At 44.4% G+C, this 26,735-nt stretch overlaps 1 protein-coding gene across 1 annotated transcript in view; it reads left to right on the top strand.

Annotated features, from left to right (window-relative positions):
• Positions 1 to 3,463: 3,463 nt before the first annotated feature.
• The window catches only part of spred2a (sprouty related EVH1 domain containing 2a), a 52,839-nt gene continuing 29,567 nt past the window's right edge, over positions 3,464 to 26,735 (top strand). The window contains exon 1 of the mRNA XM_084319356.1: positions 3,464 to 3,959. Within this exon, the coding sequence (XP_084175482.1) occupies positions 3,934 to 3,959 (26 nt within the window). The 5' untranslated portion in view covers positions 3,464 to 3,933. The remainder of the gene's footprint in view (positions 3,960 to 26,735) is intronic.

Genomic DNA, 26,735 nt, shown 5'->3' on the forward strand with positions numbered 1-26,735 from the left:
AAGCAGAAGGAAAAGAAAAGCACCAGAGTCAAGTACAACACAACAAAGCTGAAAGATGAAGCCATCCTGAAGACTTTTACCATCAACCTGAGAAACAGGTTTCAGGTGCTGGAAGATGAAGGGCGAGGAATAGAAGACAACGAAGAGGTGGAGCGTGACTCTCAGGTTCTGGAGAAAGCCTACACAGAAGTCGCTGAATCAATCCTGGGTAGACCACGGAAGAATAAGAAGCCATGGATCAGTGAAAAATCATGGAACCTTGTAGACCAGCAGGAAACAATAAACAAGAGGATCCTTGGCACACACTCGGAAAGAATCAAGAAACAGCTAAAAGCAAAGTACACAGAGAAGGATAGAGAAACAAAGAGAAGTATAAAGACAGACAAAAAGAAATGGATGGAGAACATTGCAAGTGAAGCAGAAGAAGCTGCAAGGAAACAACAAATGAAGACACTGTACGGTCTTACGAAGGCACTGTGCAACGAGAGACCTAGACAGAGCACAGCAGTACTGGACAAGAATGGCAACCTCATCAGCGGAAAAGATGCAGTGCAGGCAAGGTGGACAGAACACTTCAAGGAAGTACTGAATAGGGAACCACCAGAAAACCCAATAACTGCTGAGGAAGAATGTGAACTCACTAACATGATTGAAGAGATTCCTGTACATGAACCAACACTAAGTGAAGTAAAGGAAGTGATTAAAGGACTTCAGAATGGGAAGGCACCAGGAATCGACAACATCACAGCCGAGTTATTAAAAGCAGACATCGAGTTTTCAGCAAAGAAGGTACATCAATTGTTGGAAAAAATATGGAGGCAGGAGAAGATCCTGAAGAACTGGAAGAGGGGGCTTATCATCAAACTAGCAAAGAAAGGAAACCTCAAGAGGCATCACCCTACTTCCAGTCGTAGGGAAGATACTTGGCAGGATCATCATTGACTGAATCAGAATTGGAATCGACTCACGGCTAAGAAAAGAACAAGCCGGTTACAGAAGAGGAAGAGGAACAACAGAACAAGTCTTCATACTGCGGAACATCATTGAGCAAGTAAACGAGTGGCAAGCAACACTCCACCTGAACTTTGTGGATTTTGAAAAGGCTTTCGACTCAGTCCACCATGAAAGCCTATGGCTAATTATGAAGAAATATGGAATCCCAGAGAAGATTGTCCAGATAGTGAAAAGATTTTCTATGAAGACTTCCAGTGTGCAGTAGATAAGACCAAGGAGAAATATGCGAGTGGTTTAACATCAACAGCGGTGTCAAACAAGGATGCAACATGTCAGGTTTTTTATTCTTAATGATCATGGATTGGATAATGAGAAGAACAGTTGGACAAGGCGAGAATAGAATCAGATGGAAGTTGACATCAAAACTCGACGATCTGGATTTTGCAGATGATGTAGCATTACTCTCCTCTACCAAACACCAAATCCAGGAAAAAACGACAAGAATGGAGAGAGAAGCCAGACGAGTGGGACTCAAGATTAACACCGGAAAGACAAAAACCATGAGAATGAATGCAAGAAACCATGACAAAATCAACATCAACGACCAAGAGATAGAGGATGTAGACCAATTCACATACTTGGGAGCCACCGTCTGTAAAGAGGGAGGAGGTATGAAAGACCTAAAGAACAGACTCTCCAAAGCAAGAGGTGCATTCATCAAACTCAAAAAGATCTGGTACTCCAACAGCATCTCAAGAATGCTGAGATTGTACAAAACACTGGTTGTGCCAGTCCTACTGTATGGATGTGAAACATGGAAGATGAACAAGGGCGACAACAAATCAGTCGACGTGTTCCATAACAGATGCCTCAGAAGAATCCTCAGAAGAATTCTCAGAATCCAGTGGCAAGACCGCATCAGCACCGTAGAGCTACTAGAAAGAGCCGACATGAAGCCGTTGAGCAAGGAAGTGAAGTGGCGAAGATGGAAGATGATAGGACACATACTGAGGCAAGACCACAACAACGACTGCAACATATCAATGACTTGGGCACCAGAAGGGAAAAGAAGAAAAGGAAGACCAAAAAATACCTGGAGACGCACAGTAAAGAAAGAAAGAAAAGAGGCAGGGTGGAGCTCATGGCCTGAAGCAAGAACAACGGCAGCTGACCGGGAGAAGTGGAAACGCTCTGTGAAGGCCTTATGTGCCACTAGGCACAAAGTGGATAGGTAACGGGTAACAAATGATGGCTTCCATGTCAATTTCTCATCCAACATAACACATTTTACTCTTACATCGTGCTCAGGTTGGAATTCCTTTCCATCCCAATCACCCCCGCAGTCAACACATCGTAAGCTAGCTATAGCTAGCTAGCTGTTGGTCGTTTTTCATGTCAAAATAATGACCAAACAGTATCACAGACATTTTTAAGTTTGATTAAGGGAACCCGAATTTCACACCATGCAGGGAGCTCACAGATCTGATGTAAACACCTGATATTTACCCACATCTGTCTGAATATACCTGCATATAATCATTTTACATACCCGTACATATTATATCTACGTATAGATTAGATTCAATGTATCCTCATCATGCAGCACAAGTAAAACGAAAATAAGTTTGGCATCCAACCATGCAGAGTGCAAATGTAACAGTAAAGTGCAATAATGTACAGGTGATTAAATATAAATGAGTACTACTGAGTAATAGTGCTAATCAGATGTATGTACAATGTACAGTATTATGTACAGTGATACAGGTATAAAGACACTATGGTAGTAAGTAATATTGGCCAGCGGTATAACTAGTAAGAGTAGTAGGTGTATATAATATATACAGTATATATATATAAGGGTATATATCCCGACCCTTACCTACTCTTACCACTGGCCAGTATGATTTACTACCATAGTATATTTATACCTGTATCACTGTACATACATCTGATGAACATTATTACTCAGTAGTACTCATGTATATATACACACTAAATTGTACATTGCATATTACTATTGCACTTTACGGTTACATTTACACTCTGGTTGGATGCCAGACCTATTAGATTAGATTCAAATCTATTGTCATTTGTATACAGAACAAGTACAGTACAACGAAAATAATTTTGGCATCCAACCAGAGTGAAAATGGATGAATAGACATAATAAATGTGTTGTACTGTACGTGCATGTGCTGTATAATGATAATACATTTGAATCTAATCTAATCCTCCACATGGTTGACAGGACAGGATTACAATCCCTGGTGAGAGAGAGAGAGGATGTGTGAGAGAGAGAGGATGTGAGAGAGAGAGAGAGAGAGAGAGAGAGAGAGAGAGAGAGAGAGAGAGAGAGAGAGAGAGGATGTGAGAGAGAGAGAGGATGTGAGAGAGAGAGAGAGATGGTTGAGTTTGGGCAGTCCTTCTGGTTTGACGTCATCACTTCCGCCAGGCCCCCCCCCCTCACACACACACTCTCCCAGTCACCGTCCACTTCCAGTGTCGGGCTGTCGGCGCTGTGTGTGCGTGAGTGTGTGTGTGAGAGAGTGTGTGTGTGTTGGCTTCTGCCGACAGAATCCAACATGGAGTAGCCAGAGAGATGGGGCTCGTGCGGGGCCATCCTCACCGACATCAACGCACGGTTCGAATCCCAACCGCCGCGTTTTTCAGCAGCACGCGCCGGGACGAGGAAAATAAGAAGAAGACGCGTGTTTCCAAAAAAAAGGGATAAAAAACACAACTGTCTCTCTCTCTCCATGGATGCGCTCGAATAATTTAGTGGAAGAAGCGCAGTAGAGAGACCGAGAGAGAGACGTCTGAGGAGGAGGGGAGACGAGAGAGGGAGAACGAAAACAAACAGAGAAAACGGAGAAAGGAGACTGGTTTTTATTTTTGCTAACGGACAAGAAGAGAGAGAAAATGAAGACACCGCGCTACTATGTACCCACGACGGGATCTGTTTATAGGTGAAGCGAAAAAATGACCGAAGAAACACACCCAGACGAGTAAGTATAGACCCCACGACGACAGACATAAACGGTCTTTTTGTTGATGTGAGTTGGTGGTGACGCGTTTCTTCTAGAGATACCGGTTCATCTTTTTTGATTGACGTCGTTATGATGATGGGCAGTGTGTCAAGCCCCCCCTCGGGCCCCTCCCCTCCCGAGAATGCTTTGTTGTTAAGGTTACGGTGGCGCGGGCGGGCGGGGGTGTTGTAGGTTACAGTGTGTGTGGGTGAACGTGAAGCGCGTGCGGGCGGTTGGTGGTGTTGTCAGTCTCCCTCTCTCTGTAACTCTCTCTCTCTCTGTTTCTCTCTCTCTCTAACAATGTTAACGAGAGTGAATCGTTATAACCCTTTCACTGCCACACGGCAGAAGCCAGGTTAACCCTTTACTATCTATCACACAACCGCCGGTCACCTTCTTCTGTGAATTGTCGTCGCAGTGAAAGAGTTAACCGTTTTGGTGGTAGTGCGGCAGTGAAGGGGTTACTAGGTTATAACAGAGTGTCAAGTGGAGCGCGCGGGGTGACTGCATGCAGGGCCCCGCCCCCTCGAGGCTCGAGCCCTCCCTCCTCCTGGCAGCGTGAGGGACGTCGGGGGGGAGGGCAGGGTCGGAAACACTTTGTAAAGGGATTTGCCGAGAATAGTTAAAAATACACAGGCTAGCTATACCCTCCGTTCTAGATAATAATAATAATAATAACGTGTGGCCATGCGAATACTGTGCGCGCGGTCAGAGGGGGGAGGAGGGGGGTTGTTTGTGGTGGTCGCTTCTTCAGACTAGAAAGACTTTCTTTGTGGAGGGGCTGCTGACGCAATATCCGCCATTTTTTTTCTCTTCGTGAATCGGCTCTCATTTGCATACTGTCCTGTCCTTCCATTCATAAAAATACCAACGGGCAAAAGGCCGGGGGGGGGGGGCTGTCTTTTGGGACGCGGTACTCTATGTAGAGAGAATCTTGATCATATTATGGTTTTTGAAAAGTAGTGTAACGTCATCATCAGCGGCCTGCGTGGTTCACAAGTTCAAGTTTAGAGACCCTCTTTTATTATGCCGTGCTGAGAGGACGGGTTCGGGCTGCTGCAACAGACGAAGAAATAGATGGTTGCAGTAGTTTGTGTTGTATATTTTTTGTATCATGTTTGGTCTTTATTCTTTTAGCTTTTTACTGTATGAAGCACAGTCTCAGGTGCTCATACAGAACCAAGTATTTCACTGTAATGTACATTATATATGTGACGGATAAAACAAAACTTGAAACTTGTCCCACAGCAGGCAAACGTATGTTGAATTGAAAATGGGGGACCCTGATGTAAACAAGACGAAAGTCTTTCTCTGGTCTGCATCCCCTTAACAATTGTGTGTATTGGGGGGCGTCTACGTGGTGCAGTGGGCAAGGCGCTCACCACGAATACTGGAGACGCTGGGTTCGCCTGTTCGAGCCCATCGCTCCACATTGCTTTCAGTTTAGCTGGTCGTCCGTACTAATACACATTGGCAGTATTAGGGGGTGGGAAACTGATGGGTGGGGATCGGGCCTTGTGGACAGCGACTCCTACAGGTTGGTTGGTGCGCCTGCACAGTAGAATCAGGAAGCGATGGGGGCGGCGCCCCTCCAAAGCGCAGACCCCTGACGCTGAAAGATCACGCCGCGCAGGTGAAAAGATGCGACTGCTGTTACCTCGAGTATCGGAGGGGACTCGTGCTATGTATGGCTTACACGTCCACATTGCAGCCGGCTTGTGGGAGGCACGAAACAGCGTTCGAGACAGGGGAGGGTTGAATTGGATGATACGAAATTGGGATGGGAGAAAAATAGAAAATGGGAGAAAAAGTGGATCAAAAGAAAAAACAATTGTGTGTATTGAGCTGTACTGCATTGTACCCATTCTGCAATCTGTTAATACAATTTTCAATCAATGTGTTGTGTTTGTTAGAATATATGTGTTGTGTTTGTTAGAATATGTGTTGTGTTTGTTAGAATATATAATAATAATACAACTTTATTTGTATAGCACTTTTCATACAGAAATTGCAGTTCACTTCAAAGTGCTTCACAGCAGTAAAAAATACAGGCATAAGCGAGCATAAAAAAGATAGAGAGGTAGCAAGGTAAGGTAAATCACAGTGTTTCGCATTAGGATCTAGCATACCAATAGGCCTATCTGTTTACGGGTTCATTGAGTAATACAAATAATAAAATAGAATAGACAGAGTAAAAAAAAAAGTGTGGTTTGATTCAGTTTAAATATAGGCAATACTAAAAAAAATATAGAATAGACAGATTTGAGATCACGGGGGACTCTAACCCATACATGTGTTGTGTTTGTTAGAACGTTATCTGTCCAATGACATAAATCACGCGCGCCTCAACTGTCTTAATTGTTGTTATTACTAAATATATTCTGTCGGACAACACATGGACTGCAAGAATAATGTGAAAACCAAGAGTGAGTGAAATGAAGTTTGCCCTATAATTTGTCAGGCCATTTTCTCACCCTCTTTTTCTCGTGCCTGCGATTCTTAACCCTTTTACTACCAAAGGGTTAACCCTTTCACTACCACACTACAGAAGGTTAACCCTTTCACTACAGACGGTAACCGTCTGTGGTGTGGTAGTGAAAGGGTTAACCCTTTCTGCAGTTTTCTTATCTGAAAAAAAAATATATATATATATATCTAACCCTAACTAACCTTACTGTCATGCACTTGTCCTAATAAACTAACCTACACTGTAGCACTCAACACTTTGATGAACATTGTTACTCAGCTGATTAGAGTTGTGCCCTTCCTGATGACTTCTTGTCGTACAGAACTTTGGATAAAAGCGTCAGCTAAATGACTAAATGTAAATGAAAGGGTTAATGTCATCATCACACACACACACACACACACACCTTTTCTCAAGTTATCAATAGCAAACCCGTAGTTACTCATGCCCCATTGTGTACGCATGCCTTCCCAGTTCTTTATCCCGGGGCGTGTTGTATAGAGCTCTGGCACGGGCTGGGCTCTGGGGCCGCAGGAAGGAGTTTACGGCTATCTTTTCTCACCGTGATTTATCATCCCGCTCACACACACACACACACACACACACACCCAGGTACAGGTAAACACATGACTCAAGAGTCGATCGTGTAAAAAAAAAAGGGGGAGATAATAGTTTGAACTTGTGAAATGTTTACCCATGCTGAAAAGGGTGCAGAGAAGGAGCGGGACTATAATGCCAGTGAACTCCTGCTCTCTGGGAGTCAGAGTACGACGGGGGAAGGGGGGGGGGGGGGGGGGGGGGCGTCTAGGGATGCACCGATCCGACTCTTTCAGTCCCGATACCGATACCTGGGCTTTGGTTCAATTAATAAACTGTATGCCTCACTGTGTGGAATAGACTGGGATAATTCTTTTGTGCACGGCAACATCAGGCTTGACTTAAAACATTACTTTCCTAACTTAGTGTTACAAAATGTAACAAATGAACACATAGATATAAATTTACTGAATTGTTATTTATTATAATCTTTTTAAAAAAATTTTGACACCAGATCCAGCTATTGTAGTCATATCTGGGCCGATATCCGATATCAATATCGGATCGGTGCATCCCTAGTCAGAATACGACAGGAGGTGGGGGGGGGCCGTGTCTGCACAAACGGGTTTTTCCCTGGAGTCCCTGGAAATTATATCACAAGTTTGAGTCCCCCGGAGCCATATACCAGTTACACAACAAGAGGGCTTTGTGTATTCCAGAGCTTTAAGTTACTACACTAAAAAAAATATCTGCATTTATCCACATGGAAACGAACCCCCCCCCCCCCCCCGACCGCAACAGTCAACACGGATTATAATGTATTTCATTTCGACGCTCTCATGTTTACACGCTCCCAGGTGTAGCTGTGGAGTAGAGAAAAGCAACCTAATCTCACTCATTAACATGAAGACTCTGGTTCGTCTGACAGAGGCCTTTCTCTCCCCCTGCAGCCCGGAGAGCAAATACATTGTCATATAAACATAGACGATAAACATCGCTACATTAATACTAACACGCCAACATTATGGGAAATGCGCTTGCCGTCTTCTCCGGAGTCAGACGAGAAGATAAGATTAAAGATACCAATTCTCTCTCTGTGTGCGTTCGGTAGAAAGCTGGCTGCAAGCTAGCCTAACTTGGCACAAAACGAATGGAAGCGGATAGGGACCGGCTAGCCTAGCTGTTGGGCCAAAAACACCTCTCTCTGCGTTTTAAGCTAGGCTAGCTGGTCCGTATCCGCTTCCATTAAATTGTGCTAAACTAGGCTAGCTTGCAACCCCTTGATACTCCATGATATAGTTATTTAGGGACGTTTCTTTGCTCACGATCTGAGTATCCGCTGATACCGAGTCGTGGTCTGATATCGGCATTTTCCAAGATAATACAGCTGTACAGTATCACACTTTAAGGTACATTAAAGTTGGTAAAAAAACCTGCATCACACAGCTTTCCCTTAAGGGTTTTCTTTCTTTTATAACAAAGGATCGGAATTCGATCAGGCTTAATATAGCCAACACCGATCTTTCAGATCGTCTCTGCCTGGACATCCCATGTCATTTTAGCATCACAGTGTTTCTTACACTGCTGTCGGCCCGACAAGGTACATTTACGAAGTTTCAGGCTACTTTGGCCCGACGAGGTACATTTACTAAGTTTCAAGCTACTTTGGCCCGACAAGGTACATTTACTAAGTTTCAAGCTACTTTGGCCCGACAAGGTACATTTACGAAGTTTCAGGCTACTTTGGCCCCGATAAGGTACATTTACTAAGTTTAAGGCTACTTTGGCCCGACAAGGTACATTTACTAAGTTTCAAGCTACTTTGGCCCCGATAAGGTTAGGGATGCACGATAAGGGCCGGTATCAGCAATTATGACGTCATCCCGATAAACCCGATAACGTTATTAACTCTTTCAGTGCCACTCACGAGATTTCTTGTGTTTTTTTATAGGTGGTTGCTAGCCACTCACGAGATTTCTCGGATTTTTTTTTATTTTTATTTTTTGCGATCTGAAAAATTATTGCATCACCCGAGCCTACCCGAGTATAGCCGAGGGGCGCCGACGATCACTGTGGAAAAAAGCGCCCCCTGTCGTCTCCCAGATGACATAAGTGATTTTGGAATGGACTCAATGAAAATGAATGGGGAAAAAAATCCGGTACTCCACATTTTCCAGTTCACTGATCCAGCCGGGGTTACCACAGTTCATTCTGGAGCCTCAGATCCCCGCGGATCATAGAGATCTACTGTGTCGCGTTGGATCCATACACTTATCGATTTTTTCGAATGGTGATCAGGAATTGGAATATACCAGTTGGATACCATCTGATGTCAGGTAAGGACTCTGTGTTATCAGTGGTAGGATAATCGGAGTAAGTTTGATGAAGTTATAAGCTGTTTTGTGAAATGTCTTCTTTCGGTTTCATTGTAAAAGTCCGAGAGGAAATCAACGGGGCGATTATCAGTGCGCGGCCGTAATGTGCGTGCGTGCACGTATAATATTGATCATCTAGCGTTTATTTGAAAACGATTCATAAAAAGGCCGACGAATATCAACGTTGTGGAATATTCCACTAAAAGACGATTTTCATAGAATGCTCCAGAATGAGCTGTTTTTTATATCAAAACGGGGGCTTTTCTAACTGCTCTGAAACGGAAACGACGCGATAAAAAAAGAATCTGCCTTCACAGCACTGACTGGAAAATAGTATTTGATAATGCGATGGGCAGATTAGACACATAGATTTAAAACATAGATTAGGCGATATTAACGTTAACATTGGCGCGGATGGTGGCATTCAAGCGGTAAAACGGAAAACCAGGCATGGCATTGAAAGAGTTAATAGCTCTGATAATATAATATATTTTTTGGTAAAAAAAATATGCGGTGTGGGTGAATTGGGATGAAGGGCGTTTGTTTTTACTGTAGGCTCCTCCCGTTTTGCCAGTACTGTGGTACGACTGATAGCGTGTGGTTTAGGAAGAGGGCGTTTTACACAAATCCAGCGCTCCCTTTCTTGGCTGTGACGTAGCCACGTAAGTTTCTGAAGCAGCGCGGATGTAAACAAAGATGGCGTCGGTAGTGTCGGAATAGTTTCAGAGGAAAGAAGTTTGCTTGCTATTTGTAACAAATGCAATGCAGAAGTTCCACGAGGAGGGAAAAGGGCAACAACTTATAATACATCCAACCTAACAAGTCACCTGCAACATCACCACCGCTACGATGGTGTGTTATTGTGTTAAAAGCCTACGACGACGCGCAGCTAAAGCTGCTGCAAATCTAGCCCCTTTCATGACTGTGATACAACCCTCGGTTGAATACGCAGTCACTTATTGCTCCGTAGTAGCCAGGTTAATTTGCACCACCAAGCACTGCTTAAAAGCTAGCGGCTTGAGCCCTTGGGTCATTTCTGTCAAACTTCTTTAATTTAGCAAACGCCTCGTCAATAGGTACAAGCGCCGCGGGTTCCTTTGTAGCTGGCTTTGGATTCACAGCAGCTTTAGCTGCTCGCACGTCGTCGTAGGCTTTTAACACACCAGGTGACTTGTTAGGTTGGATGTATTATAAGTTATTGACGGATTGTGAATTTTCTGATTCAAATTATATTTATTTGGAAAAATAAATATGGTCACTTTATCAGTTAAAACTGTTGTCTTGGCTTTGTTTTGTTCATAGTAGTACTAGTAACGCTCATGTCATGATAAATCTGGTTAGGTCAAAACTACAGGAATATACATTAAAAAAAAAATTATAATACAATAAATATCGGTTATCGGTATCGGGCTTGAGGAGCATAAAGTTACCGGTATCGGTATCGGGGTCAAAAAATCTATATCGTGCACCCCTAGATAAGGTACATTTACTTTCAGACTGAGGCTACGTTTAGACAAGCGTTTTGTGAACAGAAACCGCAAAAGTCGTCTTGCGGTTTCACTTTTAATTTTGCGTTTAGACGAGCGTTTTGGGGTGGAATTCTCTGTGCAGACGAGGCTGTAACGACGGAGCACCGCTGTCACACGATTGGCGCATATGTCACATGACGTGCTGTGAAGACCCGCCCTACTCTGCCTCTGATTCGCAGACTGTGGATGGGGAATGTGATTGGACCAAAGCAGAGTCACTCACAGACAGTGGGTCCACTCACGCCGCGGGACAGATTCTTGTGTATTTAACCCTTTCACTGCCACACGACAGCCGGTTGTGTGATAGTAAAGGGTTAACCTTCTGTCGTGTGGCAGTGAAAGGGTTAAAAGTACTGCTATAACGCTGCGTTCAGAACACAGAACGGCGCGGGCCAGTCGAGGCACCTGCTGGCCCTGTAATTGGAATGAGTACACTTTAAATCCTTTAACGAGGATCCATTGGAGGGCAAGTCTGGTGCCAGCAGCCGCGGTAATTCCAGCTCCAATAGCGTATCTTAAAACTGGACTGATTCTTGTGTCTTTAAAAGTACTGCCAATGTAGCCTTCAAGTGATCTCCGTTGATATAGTCAGACATACTTGCTTTGTTTACGTCTCGGCTACTGGCGCTTACCTGCTACCTGTGACGTAAGCAGTACGCGCGACCAGAGCCGTGACAACCCTTTCGTCATCTTTTTAACAGATTTATACGGTTTGATAGTTTAGACGAGAGCGCAAAGGTTTTGCGTTTCTAGGAATTCCACCCTGGAAGGTAGTCTCACTTTTTTGCGGTTTCACCCCGTAAAAACGCAGTTTCCGTATAAACGAAAGGCACATCCGTAAAAATATTTTTGCGGATTCACCTGCTAGCGTTTCCGTCTAAACGGGGCCTGAGCTCATGCTCTCCCCAAAAACACTTGGCATCACTTCCAGTCGTCTGACCCGCTCGACTACCGTCTCTCATCGTTCACACAAGCGGCAGCTTTCCTGCTTCTCGACCCTCTGATGATTCATGGACCCATCCCCCCACGCCCACTGGTCATCACCACAAGTCCAACCGTGAAGCTGTGGACAGCAGCACATGGGTGTCAATCTGGAAAACAAGGACCCCCTTTTTATTTACTTAGGCCATGTCCAGACTAAAACGATTTTGGTCGTTTTAGGCAAAGTATTTGATCGTTTGCACCGGCAACTGCGTTCTGGCAACCTGAAGTCGATACTTTCTGATACCAGCTCCCAGAGTGCGCAATTCTGAAGACGCACCCCATTGCGTCACCATCTTTACAAGCGATACGCGTCTTCTCCTGAACCGATGAAGTGATAGCCCACCTCTCCCTTACCCCGCGTGTGAAAACATCACAACAATGGCATGTACAGCTATTGAGCTTGATCGGGCTTTTACAGCTTTACATATGCTGTGCTCTCGCTATCTGTCTGAAGCGGAGCGGGGTTCTGCTGTACGCACACTCACATGTACACATGCTCACACGCATCTCCCTTAATCCGCATGCAAACCCAGACAAAAAAAAGAAACATGAAGCTATTGAGCTTGATCGGGAGGCTACTGTGATGCAATACACGATACTAACTAGAGATTAGCGTCACATAGCTGGTAGGGGTGTAAAGGTACACGTATCCGAACCGTACCGTGTCAGTGTGTACCGTACCGAACGGTTGTGTAGTGTACAGAACGAATACAACGGTATGTTAACCACTAACGACCGCCCACCGGGGGGTCTTTTATAATTATTATTATTTTAAAAGAAAATGTACAAGTCGATTATTAATTTCAATATAGAATATTCGTTGACAGCCCTACAAGTACAATTAGTTACTGCACACTACATCACCCCTGAGTGAAACATTGTACCGAAAACCCGTACCGAACCTCGACTTCGAAACCGAGGTACGTACCGTACCGTGGTGTTTGTGTCCCGTTACACCCCTAATAGCTGGCCTTTTTCTGAAAACCCAAGCACATATTGTTCCATAGCATACGCCTTCAGTTGATCATGACAAATCCTCTCTTACCTTGACGATTAAAAAGCCTCCATAATTTAGTCAATAAAGCTGTAGCCAGCCAGCTAGCATTGATGCTATTCAAAATGCTATCCACATTAGCTAAATAGCTAACCAACTAAATACAATAGACAGTGGTATCCTGAAGTAACGTTAAATACAGACAACGTTTGCTAGTCGAAGTGACTGGACAGTGGACACACACAGGGACAAGTTAAACATCAATCAATTAATTTATTCCAACAGGTAGTTTGAGCTGCATGTGAGCCGCGGTCTTTCTCTCCTCTCCTTTGGAAACTAATGACGTTACGTTAGCTCGAAAAGCACAGAACCGGTCGACACAAGTTAAGCTACTAGCAACAGACACTATAACACTTCCGGTCGGGGGGTTTCAAAATAAAAGAAACAGGAAAGACATTTATTTTGTAAATTTGTGGCATGCACTTATTATCTTGAGACATTTTCGTTTTTACTGAAACCTTAAAACGAAACGAAATCATTTTAGTCTGGACAAGGCCTTATTTAAAATCAAAGTGACAAAGTGTTTTGTTTTATTTGTAGTCGCAGGGTTTTCATCCATCAGCCGTGGAATGCAATATCCCCTCCCCCCTGCTGCCTGTTTCCTATTGATCAGGGCAGCGATGCTCCAGAACCAGCACGCTGGGAGCTGTCAATAGTGCCACCGAGAGGGGGGGGGGGGGGCGTGACATTGAAGAAAGGTCAACACCAATGTCCCCTGGTGTCCCAGCCCCACACTGTCCACCATTGATTATATATATCAGTCGTCCCCTTTGTGGATGCTTGAGAGAATTCTATGGCAGAGGTGGTCTGGTAATAATTTAAAGTTTTCAAGTTTGTTTATTAATTTTCACAATAAAATACATGTACTTTACGGTGAAATGCTTGGTTCTGTATGAGCCCCTGAGAGTGTGCTTCATACAGTAAAAAGAAGTGAAGTAAGTAAAAGAGGAATATACAATACAATATACAATCTAAAGTACAGCCTAAGTACAATCTAAGTACAGTGAGTAAAATGAGTAAACAGTAAAGGTACAAATGCAGACAATGAGGTACAAAACGTTAAGGTAAGGTGCAAATGCAAATGAGGTATGAATGTAGTGCAAATCTCTTGAATAAATAGATTGTGAAGTGTCTAAAGTGAGTGTTAATAAGGTGAGTGTTTGTTTAAAAGTGAGTGTGTGCATGTGGATGTGTGTGCAATGAGTGTAGATGATGGGTTGTTACATGGAGTCGTTGAGCATCCTGACGGCCTGGGGATAGAAGCTCCTTCCGAGTCTCTCTGTACTGGCCATGAGACTCCGGTAGCGCTTGCCTGACCGCAGCAGTTCAAAGAGGCAGTTGTTTGGGTGACTAGAGTCTTTTGGTTATTCTCTTAGCCTTGGCCCTGCAACGCTTGGGCCCTCCTCTCTCCTCTGCTCTACTGTCTATACACTAACGACTGTGCCTCCCACTCTGATTCTGTCTGATTTTTTAAATACGCGGATGACACAACAGTAGTGGGATTAATTAAGAACGGGGATGAATCGGCCTATAGAGCTGAAGTTGATAGCTTTGCTGTATGGTGCAAGGAGAACGACCTGCTTTTAAACATCTCTAACTTCTAAGACAGGAAATTATAGTTGACTTTCGGCGCGGGGAGGCAGTCCACCCTTCTCTGTACATAAACGGCCAACAGGTGGAGAGAGTAGACAGTTTTAAATTCCTCGGCATCACCATATGTGATCATTTAACATGGGAAGCTAACATCAGCCACATAATTAGCAAAGCCCACCAGAGGCTCCACTCCCTGCGCCAGCTTAAAAAGTTTGGTGTGTCCAGGGAGGCGATGCTCAGCTTTTACAGAGCCACTGTGGAGAGTGTCCTTACCTTCTCAATGACTGTGTGGTACGGAAACACCACCGTCGTCCATGATAGGGGACATTTAGAAAGAACTGTACGCACAGCGTCAAAAATCATTGGCTGTGATCTCCCTTCTGTGGCCTCCATTTATGCCACACAAATCAGGCAGAAAGGGGAGAAGGTGATCAGTGACCCCTCTCACCCTGCTTTCTACCTTTTTAACCCCCTTCCCTCTGGCAGAAGACTCCAAAGTCTCAGGTGCAGGACATCTCGTTTTAAAAACAGTACATATCCCGAGGCTGTCCGTCACCTGAACTCAAGTCCAAATGCACAGGCACTTTGTACCACAAGGGCTAGCACCAGCCGACAGGCACTTTAAGGCAATATGCACTTTAAACTGGAACACTGAGCTATTTATTTTAGGTACTGTAGCATTTTCTTTAAATTGTTTGTGTAAAACTTTTATTGTGGGGATTGTATTGCATCTATTCTTGTGTTTTATATTGTATGTGCTGGCACCACGACAAATCCCAATCAACCATGTGTTGAAATGGCAATAAAGTTTTCTATTCTATTCTATTCTTGTTGTAAATGTCATGGAGAGTGTGAAGCCCACCTCCAATTGTGCGTTCGGCTGAACGGGCCACTCTCTGTAGTCTGCTGCCGTCGTGTGCGGTGCTATTCCCAAACCAGGAGGTTATGTTACCAGTCAGGATGCTCTCTATTGTGCATGAGTACAAGTTCTTAAGGATCTTCTGACTCACTTTGAACTTCCTTAGGCGCCTAAGGAAGTAGAGGCGTTGTCGTGCCTTCACTACACTGTCAATGTGTGTGGTCCATGTCAAGTCCTCAGATATGTGGACTCCGAGGTACTTAAAACGGTTCACTCTCTCGACCGGTGCCCCGTCGATGCTGAGGGGGCTGTAGTCCTTGACCCCCGACCTCCTAAAGTCCACAATCATCTCTTTAGTTTTGCTGACGTTCAGGGAGAGGCTGTTCTCCCGGCACCACAGCGCCAGGTTCTCTACCTCTCCCAGGTAGGCCCTCTCGTCGTTCACAGAGATCAGGCCCACCATAACTGTATCGTCAGCAAACTTGATTGTGTTGCTGTTTCGCTGTGCCACACAGTCATGTGTGTAGAGCGAGTAGAGGAGGGGGCTCAGAACACAGCCCTGGGGGGCACCTGTGTTGAGAGTGATGGATGAGGAGGTGCAGTTGCCTGCTCTCACCACCTGGGGTCTTCCTGTCAGGAAGTCCAAGACCCACTGGCAGAGGTCGTAGTTCAAGCCCAGGTCTCTGAGCTTGACTACGAGCTTGGCGGGGACTATGGTATTGAATGCTGAGCTGTAGTCAATAAATAGCATTCTCACATAGTTCCCTTGCCTCTTGTCCAGGTGTGATGCTGCTGTGTGTAGCACATGGGCTAGTCGCAGGACTTTGTCAACTAATCGATACATCTGTAACATTTGTGTCCCACATGCAGTCATCGTGCATAAGGACCTCTTCAAATCCAGAGGTTACCAGAGATGTGCTTATCGTTTTTGAGGAAGGAAAAAGAGCTTAGAGTGAGACTAATTAAGTCTTGGATGACTGGGACAAAATCCACTAAGAGAGGGCGGGGGGGGGGGGGGGGGGGGCAGCCCTAGCTCCTAGCTTCATAGGCTCAAGAAAGTCATGGTTGGCGTGATTTCTCATGTGAACCACTGACAGTGTGAAGCCAAGTGAGTCATTCAGAACAATATAAACGTCTACATTTATGGACAATAAAGGTGTTTTCCTGTTACTTTTCTCTCCCTCTTTACTTACAAAAATAGACTAAACAAAATCATACACCACACACACAGACACCATTTCCCAGTGCCCCCTACCCTAGTACCCCACCCACCCATCCACATAGCTAAACACACATTTGGTCGCTTTATACATTTGTATGCTGTTGTTGAGATCACAAACTGACAGACGGCCCTGTGTAACAAACCACTGCAGTGTATTAATTCGTATGTAGTGTAAGAATGATTCTAGTGTAAGAATGACTCTAGTGTAAGAATGATTTTTTTTGTATATACAATAAAGTTTAATTAAATCTTAGTAAAAAAGTGAGTAGTATTTAGGGGTGGCATTTTTAATACTACTACCTTTGTACATTGTACTTTTGTAGTACAGTGTCTTTGTCTTGTCTTTTAACCTTTAGTAGTATGGATATTAAACCTGCTGGCAGAGAACATGCATCCATGTTGTCGTGAAACATTTGATTAAAGGGGAACTATTTTACTATTTCTTTCACTATTTGGGCACTTTTACACAATTCCTGTGAGTCTATGGAACACCTCTGTAATATTCTTTATTTTTTTATTCATTGTTTTGTATTTCTAATCAAGTCCTCAAAAACAGCATTTTTCTACCTCAAGATCTCGAGCCGTTTTGAGGCTGGGCTCCAGCCACTGTGTGCAGCTCATCTTGTACCTCGCCATTATCATGCAACGGTGTCTTTCTGACATCACAAATCATCACATTTTCAGATGACTCAGTTCAGTGAGGGTGAATATTGTGAGAGGAGAATTGGAAGAATGCGCCAATATGAGAATTAGAGACATAGATCATATTAATATAAGTTCACATAGCTAGGAAACAATGCTAAACACTCAAAAAGGCCATTTATAAGATAGTTCCCCTTTAAATAAAAAAATGCCCTATCCATAGTCGCCGTAAAAAATTTAAATAAATTCCCTACCTACCCATGGCCTTAACTGACAACCAACAGGAACCAAACAATTAATTTGGTTAGGCCTAGTGTAAGAATGCCTTTAGTGTAAGAATGACTAGTGTAAGAATGACCCTCATGTAAGAATGACCCTAGTGTAAGAATGACTCTAGTGTAAGAATGACCCTCATGTAAGAATGACCCTCATGTAAGAATGACCCTAGTGTTAGAATGACTCTAGTGTTAGAATGACTCTAGTGTTAGAATGACCCTCGTGTAAGAATGACTCTAGTGTTAGAATGACTCTAGTGTTAGAATGACTCTGGTGTTAGAATGACCCTCATGTAAGAATGACTCTAGTGTAAGAATGACTCTAGTGTTAGAATGACTCTAGTGTAAGAATGACCCTAGTGTAAGAATGACCCTCATGTAAGAATGACCCTAGTGTTAGAATGACTCTAGTGTTAGAATGACTCTAGTGTAAGAATGACCCTAGTGTAAGAATGACCCTCATGTAAGAATGACCCTAGTGTTAGAATGACTCTAGTGTAAGAATGACTCTAGTGTTAGAATGACCCTCGTGTAAGAATGGCCCTCGTGTTAGAATGACCCTCGTGTAAGAATGTAGCTTCATCAGGACCCCCTCCCCCCTGACAACGCTACCGCCAACCGCATGGCCAGAGGTGGCAGCGGTGGCCTGGCAACGTGACATGGCTAATGGAGCATGGATTTCCTTTACCTCCCGCTCAATAGCGCCACAGTCCCGCTCCCACATTTCACCCGCAGATCGACGCCAGAGAGACCGCTGCTCACGTTTCAGATATCTGTGTCGACGAGGGAGGGAGTCTGTCTGGATGAGATGATGAAACGCACCGTGCAAGGTCACCGCGGGCTCTCCTGTTGTTGTTGTTGTTGTTGACTCTGTGAAGAACACACACTCCTTTTGTGACGAGGGAAGGGAAGCGGGCGAGGTGTTTGGTAGTTGGTACTTGGTAGGGATGGGTCCCTTTCACATTTGAACCGGTACCTGTGAATCGATACCGGTACCCAACGGTACCTTTTTTCTGTACTTTAGGGCGCGTTCACACCTACCCTGTTTGGTCCACTTTAAGTGGACCATGGTCCCTTTAAGTGGACCATGGTCCCTTTAGATCGATAGTCCGTTTGGTTTGTACAGGTATGAACGCAAACCGAACTATAATGAGGACCAAACAACCGAACCATGGTCCTCTTGAAAAGTTGGGACTTGGTTCGTTTCAAAGTGGACCATGGTTCGTTTGCTGTTGGTGTGAACGCAAAACGAACTTTATATAGTATCTAATCTAGAGCAAATGAGTGACAGGTGCCTAGTGGCGGCGGTCGCGCGACCCAACTTGACAGCGCCAAGTGACAGCTTGCGCGCGACCCAACTCAAATTAATGACAGGCGCGCGGACAGTCTCTCTCTCTCTCTCTCTCTCTCTCTCTCTCTCTCTCTCTCTCTCTCTCTCTCTCTGCCTCTCTCTCTCTCTTCCTCTCTCTGTCTCTCTAGACTGGCGCCGCGCGCGGACAGTCTCTCTCCTCTCTCTCTCTCTCTCTATCTCTGCCTCTCTCTCTCCCTCTCTCTGTCTCTCTAGACTGGCGCCGCGCGCGGACAGTCTCTCTCGTCCTCTCTCTCTCTCTCTCTCTCTCTCTCTCTCTCTCTCTCTCTCTCTCTCTCTCTCTATATATATACTCTCTAGTCGACTTGCGCCACGCTTGTAAGGACAGTATCTCTCTGCTTTATCACAAGAGACACTGTCGGCAACTGTTATGTTTGTGAGTGCTAGTCCAATAGATGAACGACTTGGCGACAGCATGTCCTTTGTTTACAAATTAGATCCGCACCAAACAGGGTAGTGTGAACGCAGACCAAAAGCAAACAATGTATCATTTTCACATTTGGTCCACCAGAAAGTCCGGACTATCCACGGTGTTCACATCTGAAAGTCCAGGGATAGTCCGGACTTTCTAATTTGTTTACAAATTAGATCCGCACCAAATGTGAAAATGATACATTGTTTAATTTTGGTCTGCGTTCACACTACCCTGTTTGGTGCGGATCTAATTTGTAAACAAAGGACATGCTGTCGCATCTATTGGACTAGTCTATAGCACTCACAAACGTAATCAGTTGCCGGCAGCGTAATGAGAGAGATACTATTATGAGCACGGGCCGGCGCTAGTCGACTAGAGAGGAGAGGAGAGGAGAGGAGAGGAGAGGAGAGGAGAGGAGAGGAGAGGAGAGGAAGAGAGAGAGAGAGAGAGAGAGAGAGACCTTTCCTTCCTGCGTAAGCTTTTTTTTTTCTTTATCTGAGAGAATGTCCGCGAATGTCCTCCTCACGCAGGAGAAAGTTTGGGGGGTCCGCGCGCGCGCGAGTCTAGAGTAGAGAGAGAGAGAGGAAGAGAGAGACTGCGTCTAGAGAGGAGAGAGAGAGAGGGAGGAAGAGAGAGACTGTCCGCGTGCGGCGCCAGTCTAGAGAGGAGTAGGCTACTTTGCTTCCTGGATTAGGTACTATAGTTCGATTGAAACGAACCGAGTCCCAACTTTTCAAGAGGACCATGGTTCGGTGGTTTGGTCCTCATTATAGTTCGGTTTGCGTTCATACCTGTACAAACCAAACGGACTATCGATCTAAAGGGACCATGGTCCACTTAAAGTGGACCAAACAGAGTAGGTGTGAACGCGCCCTTAGTCTCTAAAAATGTAATCTACCTACCTCAGTTGAAAAAATTAAAAAACGTTATTATTTATTTAGAACAATTTGTTAACTCATTGACCGCCGGGGATTTAGTCTCGATCGAAACATAGGTCCACCTGCATGGTCTGGATAATTTTTTTCCGCCACCTGTTTTTTCTTAATCCTTGAAGTGTCTATTTTAAGATTTTAACAGGTAACAGGTTGAAATAATGTCCCATGGGGTTTATTGCAGCGAGCGTTGTCTGCATCTAGCTTTGTAAAGCGTAACAACAACACTTGCGACCGTTTTCGGCTTGCCATCGCCCCGGACTGCTTTGTTGTTGAATCAAGTCAAATCCTAGGTCAGCGTGTATTGAGCGCGTGAACCTTGACGTGAACGTGCGGCACACTTCATAGGTTTAGATTCTAAACGAAACGTTGACGACGTCATCGGACGGACAGTACCGAAATGTGGCACCGGTGGATCTCACGTGAATCGGTACGCGGTAGTACCGACGTGATTCGGTCGGTACCCTTAATCCGGTTCGGTTCGGTACCCACCCCTACCCTAGTAGTTGGTCTGCTGTCGCTCCCAGGCAGCGTCCCACTGTCCTGTGTGTGTGTGTGTGTGTGTGTGTGTGTGTGTGTGTGTGTGTGTGTGTGTGTGTGTACTGGGTTTAGCTCTGGTAGTGTGATAGTGAAAGGGTTAACCCTTTGGTAGTGTGGTAGTGGTGAAAGGGTTAACCTCCTGTAGTGTGGCAGTGAAAGGGTTAACCTCCTGTAGTGTGGCAGTGAAAGGGTTACTTAAAAGGCGTCTCTGGCAGCCCCCCCTCCATCACTGTGTAAACGATGGACCAGTCCTTCAGCAGAGCGGGTCTTGAGAGAGAGACGGTACGGAGCGCCGCGTCCGGATCTCTGGAAGAACTGGAAGCAAACGGAGCGGCTCTTCCGTTGTTGTGATTGAATACAGGCCCTGGCCCCCGCATGGCCCCCGCATGGCGGCCCCCCACATGGCGGCTCCATGAGGACAGTAGGGCTGAGCCCAAACGTTCGAACGTTCGTTCGTTCGTTACGTTGGCACTCGAATTCTAAATCAACATTCATATTTTTTATTTTTAATAATACATTTCTTTTCAATTTTTTTATATCTTTATTTTTTTTGTCTATTCATTCTGTTTAAACCAATGGGGGTTTTCTTCACAGTTGCAGATTAAAGATTAGGCTACACTAATATTTAGAGTTGTTCCGATACCGATACCAGTATCGGAAATGCCTCCGATACAGCCTAAAATGCTGGTATCGGTATCGGCGGGGTACACGTAAAATCTATGCTCTGATCCCATATGACGTAATTTATCAACAACACATGCGTTATCCTCCTGCTGCTGAGAGTGAGCATTATAAAACAAACGTGTTTTTAATCGACTGTGAATTAAAGTGTCAATGCTGTTTGTCATTCAGCAGATACTTTCTTAAAATGCCATCGTCCCGACAGAGCGAGTGACGGCGAGCTCTGATGTGTTCGCTTGCTGGTGTTATTAGCATTAGCTGAAGAGCTAGTTTTAGCTTAACGTTACGTTGGCTAAAGTTGGAGCTATTCATAATCCAGCAATAATGGCTGGCAGACCTGCAAGCAAAGTACAGCAAGTTGGCACAGGAGTATTCCAAGGTAAATCACTTTTTCACCAGTAAGTTACATTATTTCCATCCAGTTAACTGGCTAACCTAAGTGTCATCACTGATCGACCTCTCCCACACTATGCACGCAATTAATGACATAATGCAGACAGCCATACCGGTGACAATGTTTAGCTTTTAGTGCCAAAGGATAAGAGTCTGAGGCGGAGTCTCAAAAGAGAATGTTGAATATTTTTTTTTTATCCACTTTTTCTCCCATTTTTCCATATTTTCTCCCATCCCAATTTCGTATCATCCAATTCAACCCTCCCCTGTCACGAACGCTGTTTCTTGCCTCCCACAAGCCGGCTGCAATGTGGACTAAGTCATACATAGCACAAGTCCCCTCCGGTACTTGAGGTAACAGCAGTCGCATCTTTTCACCTGCGCAGCTCGATCTCTCAGTGGCGAGGAGTAACGCGTGGGAGGCTCACGCTGCCCCCGACACTTCCTGATTCTACTGCGCAGGCGCACCAACCGACTTGTAGGAGTCGCTTGTTCACAACGTTCGATCCCCACCCTTCAGTTTTCCCTCCCCGTAATACGGCCAATGTGTATTACTGCGGACGACCAGCCAAACTGAAAAACAATGTGGAGAGCTGGATTCGAACACACGAATCCTAGCGTCTCCACACTGGTGGCGAGTGCCTTGCCCACTACACCACCTAGCCGCCCAACAGAATGTTGAATATTTATTGTGCATTAAAAATCACAACAGAGCCTCTGCTACTAGCTAACTTAACCGGAGCACCTGGATAGCAAGTGCAACAGCGTATAACGTCTGTGCGGAACCAATGTCCCAACAACCTTTCCGTGGGTGAACTCATTGAGCATAGTTGTCAATTAATGATACTAATACTAATCTATACAATCACCTGTTGTTGAATAAATACCATTACTTTCTATTTATTACTAAAAAAACAGTATATATAAAACAGTAGCTGTAAAAAAATCTTTTAAATAATTTATATAATAAAAATGTTTATTTTTATTTTTTTTAATGTATGCACTGGTATCGGATCAGTATCGGTATCGGCCGATACCCAAAGCTTAGGTATCGGAATCGGATCGGGAGGGAAAAATGGTATCGGAACATCTCTACTAATATTATAGTATTAAAACTGATGAGTTATATTCATTAACACTTTGATTGCCCAACCCGAGTTTTCTCGGGTTTACCCCCGCGGGTTGAATGCCCATCACGATAATATTCGTTTTTTTCTCGTTTTTATTTTTTTATTAGCGATCTGAATTCATATTTCATCAACCGAGTCTACCGTTGGAAATTCAGCCACCCCAGGCACTCAGATGTGAAAAAAGCGCCCCCTATCGTCTCCCAGATGGTAATTCACCCTTTTGGATTGGACTCAATGAAAATGAATGAGAAAAAAAAAACCCGGACTCCACATTTTACTTCTCACTCATGCAACCGCCGTCGATCAGCTTCACTCTGGAGCCTCAGAGCAGCGGGGATTATGTGTTTTTACAGTATACGCGGTGGATCAATAAAGGGATTGATTTTTTTGAATGGCGATCAGGAATTGGAATAATCCATTTGGATACCATCTGATCTCAGGTAAGGAATCTATGTTACCAGACTTAGGATAATCAGACCCGTTTTCACTGAGATATAAGCGTTTCCCATATGTGTCCCCCAGGCTGTTTGACTGTGCGAGCGGTCAGGAACTAGGAGAATCGATTTTCAGCTCGCGGCACGAGCGTGCATGCGTACACACATACTATCGATAATCTAGCGTTTATTTGAAAACGATTAATAAATAGGCAGAAAAATTACAACGTTCTAGAATATTCCAGTAAAGGGCGATTATCATGGAATGTCTTCTTTTTTCCGTGAAAACGAGTGCTTTTCAAATGCTAGAAAGTGGAAATGAACCGATAAAAAAACAATCTGCTTTGACAATGTTGACTGGAAAATGAGTCTTTGATAAGCGACGGGCAGATTAGACACATAGCCATAATTTAAAACATAGATTAGGCGATATTAACGTTAACATTGAAGTGGTGCTGGGCATTCAAGGGGGTAAAAAGGAATTAAGCTTGGGCTCTGAAAGTGTTAAAGAAAGTTGATTTAATAAAAATAAAATACTAATTTAATCAGATTAATTAATCACTTTATTCAAATTGAGGATTTAGTTTGAGTATATATATATATATATATATATATATATATATATATATATATATATATATATATATATTTTTTACTTTAAATTAAAAAAATTAATTTCTTATTAAAAACGAAGGTTCGTATGTCCGTTCGAAAAACCCTGACGAAGTTCGAATCCCAAAAACAGGCTTCGGGGACAGCCCTAGAGAGCAGTGGAGCACGGCACTAACGCCAGCCAGGCCCTGGCCCCCGCGTGGCGGCTCCAGCCAGAGGCTAGTCGATAGTCACCAGAGGGCCACCCACACTGAGAACACATGAGGCGCTTGAGCTTCAAGCCTTTCCTAGTCAATCACTCTTTATGGTTGTAGCTTAATGGCTGCTTTGCTTTGTATTGTGTGTGTGTGTACGTGTGTGTGTACATGTGTGTGTACATGTGTGTGTGTGTGTATGTACATGTGTGTGTGTGTACATGTGTGTGTCTATGTACATGTGTGTGTGTACGTGTGTGTGTGTGTGTACACAGTGTACGTGTGTGTGTACATGTGTGTACGTGTGTGTGTGTGTGTACGTGTGTGTGTGTGTGTGTACATGTGTGTGTGTGTACGTGTGTGTGTGTACGTGTGTGTGTACGTGTACCTGCATGACTAAGTTGACTTGGTGACGTCTTATCGCTGCCTGTTCCTTATCTGTGAAAGAGAAGGAGGCTGAAGCCACTCGGCGGTAAACGATCCCTGTGTTCGACTTTTGTTTCTGTGTTTTTGTTTTGTTTGTTGTTGTTTTTGTTTTGGCCGTCGCCAGGGTTACGTCCCACAGCACCGGTGTTAACCCTTTCACTGCGACAATACAGAAGGTTATCCCTTTCACTACCACACTACAGAAGGTTAACCCTTTCACTACCTGACACTACAGACGGTTAACCTTTCACTACCACACTACAGACGGTTAACCTATTCACTACCACACTACAGAAGGTTAACCCTTTCACTACCACACTACAGAAGATTAACCATTTCACTACCTCACTACAGAAGGTTAACCCTTTCACTACCACACTACAGAAGGGTTAACCCTTTCACTGCGACACTACAGAAGGTTAACCCTTTCACTACCACACTACAGAAGGGTTAACCCTTTCACTGCGACACTACAGAAGGTTAACCCTTTCACTGTGACAATACAGAAGGTTAAACCTTTCACTGCCACACTACATAAGGTTAACCCTTTCACTACCACACTACATAAGGTTAACCCTTTCACTACCACACTACAGAAGGTTAACCCATTCACTACCATGCTACAGAAGGTTAACCCTTTCACTACCACACTACAGAAGGTTAACCCTTTCACTACCACACCCGTCTGTAGTGTGGTAGTGAAAGGGTGTGGATGGACCAGCCCTTCAGCAGAGAGTACTGTTTTTATTTTGTTTTGCTTCTACTTCAGCTGGCGCCTCTTGCCAGGCCATCAGTGTAAACGAGAAGCTGTTCTCAATCCATCTTCCTGGTCAAATAAAGGTAAAATAAATAAATAAAAACTACCCACGGGCCAAACCTGACCCCGTACGACCTTCTGCTCAGTCCCCGCAAACGACTCCAGAGGGGAACAATAATAATGTTCTCTTTAGGGCCATGAGGTGCACAGAATATAAAGGTCTGCCATCGTAGATCCATGCAAAAGTATTATGGAGTTTTCACTCTACCGCCGTCCACGATACCTATGACGTTTGCCTGCTGTGACTCGCAAATATCTAGCTGTTAGCGACGACAGCAGCTGAGCCAGCTTGTTTGATCGATGTCACGTTCACTCTTAGGCTATTAAGTTTTAAACAAAATCACGCGCTAACTAGGGATGGGTACCTTTCACATTTGAACCGATACGGTACCGGTACCTGTGAATCGATACCGGTACCCAACGGTACCTTTTTCGGTACTTTAGTCTCTAAAAGTGTAATTGACCTACCTCAGTCGTGAAAAAAAAATCCAAACTTCAAATAACTACACTTTCTACCGTTTTCGGCTTGCCATTGCCCCGACTGCTTTGTTGTTGAATCAAGTCAAATCCTACGTAAGCGTATATTGTGCGTGTGAACGTTGACATGAAAAGAAAAAAGGTTAAATTAAAAAAAAATAAAAGAAGATATATATTTTTTTTGTATCTCACGTGAATCGATACTGGGTAGTACCGACGTGTTTCGGTAAGTACCTTTTAAAAGTACCGAATTCGGTACCCATCCCTATAGCGCTAACATACCTCCGGTACATAATCGTTGTCACAACTCTTTGATAACTAGGTTTGATGAAAAAAAATATCTGAATTCCTTTTACTTCCAAATGTCGGCATCGGCCTCAAAGTCCAGTATCGGTCGCTCTCTAGTCCTTAGTCATTTTTGATGAGTCGTGATATACAGGAGCCGGAGCACTAGAGGGGGGGGGGGGGGGGTGGGGGGGTGGATGACATCATCATCCCCAGGTCTCCTGTCACCTGCCAGCAGGGCTGGGCTTGTCCATTATAAACCTTTGACCTCGCCTTTATGGGCCTGGCTGACACACACACACACACACACACACACACACACACACACACACACACACACACACATACACACTCACACACACACTCCTGATAAGAGCAGCACTCCCTGTGACTCACGCTAACATTCAACCCACATATCCTGCTGTGTTCTGTGCTCTGGTGTAATACAATGTACACAGTTAACACACACACACACACACACACACACACACACACACACACACACACACACAC

This window comes from Notolepis coatsorum (assembly GCF_963971535.1).
Source record: "Notolepis coatsorum genome assembly, chromosome: 7".
In the NCBI taxonomy this organism is placed as follows: Eukaryota; Metazoa; Chordata; class Actinopteri; order Aulopiformes; family Paralepididae; genus Notolepis; species Notolepis coatsorum.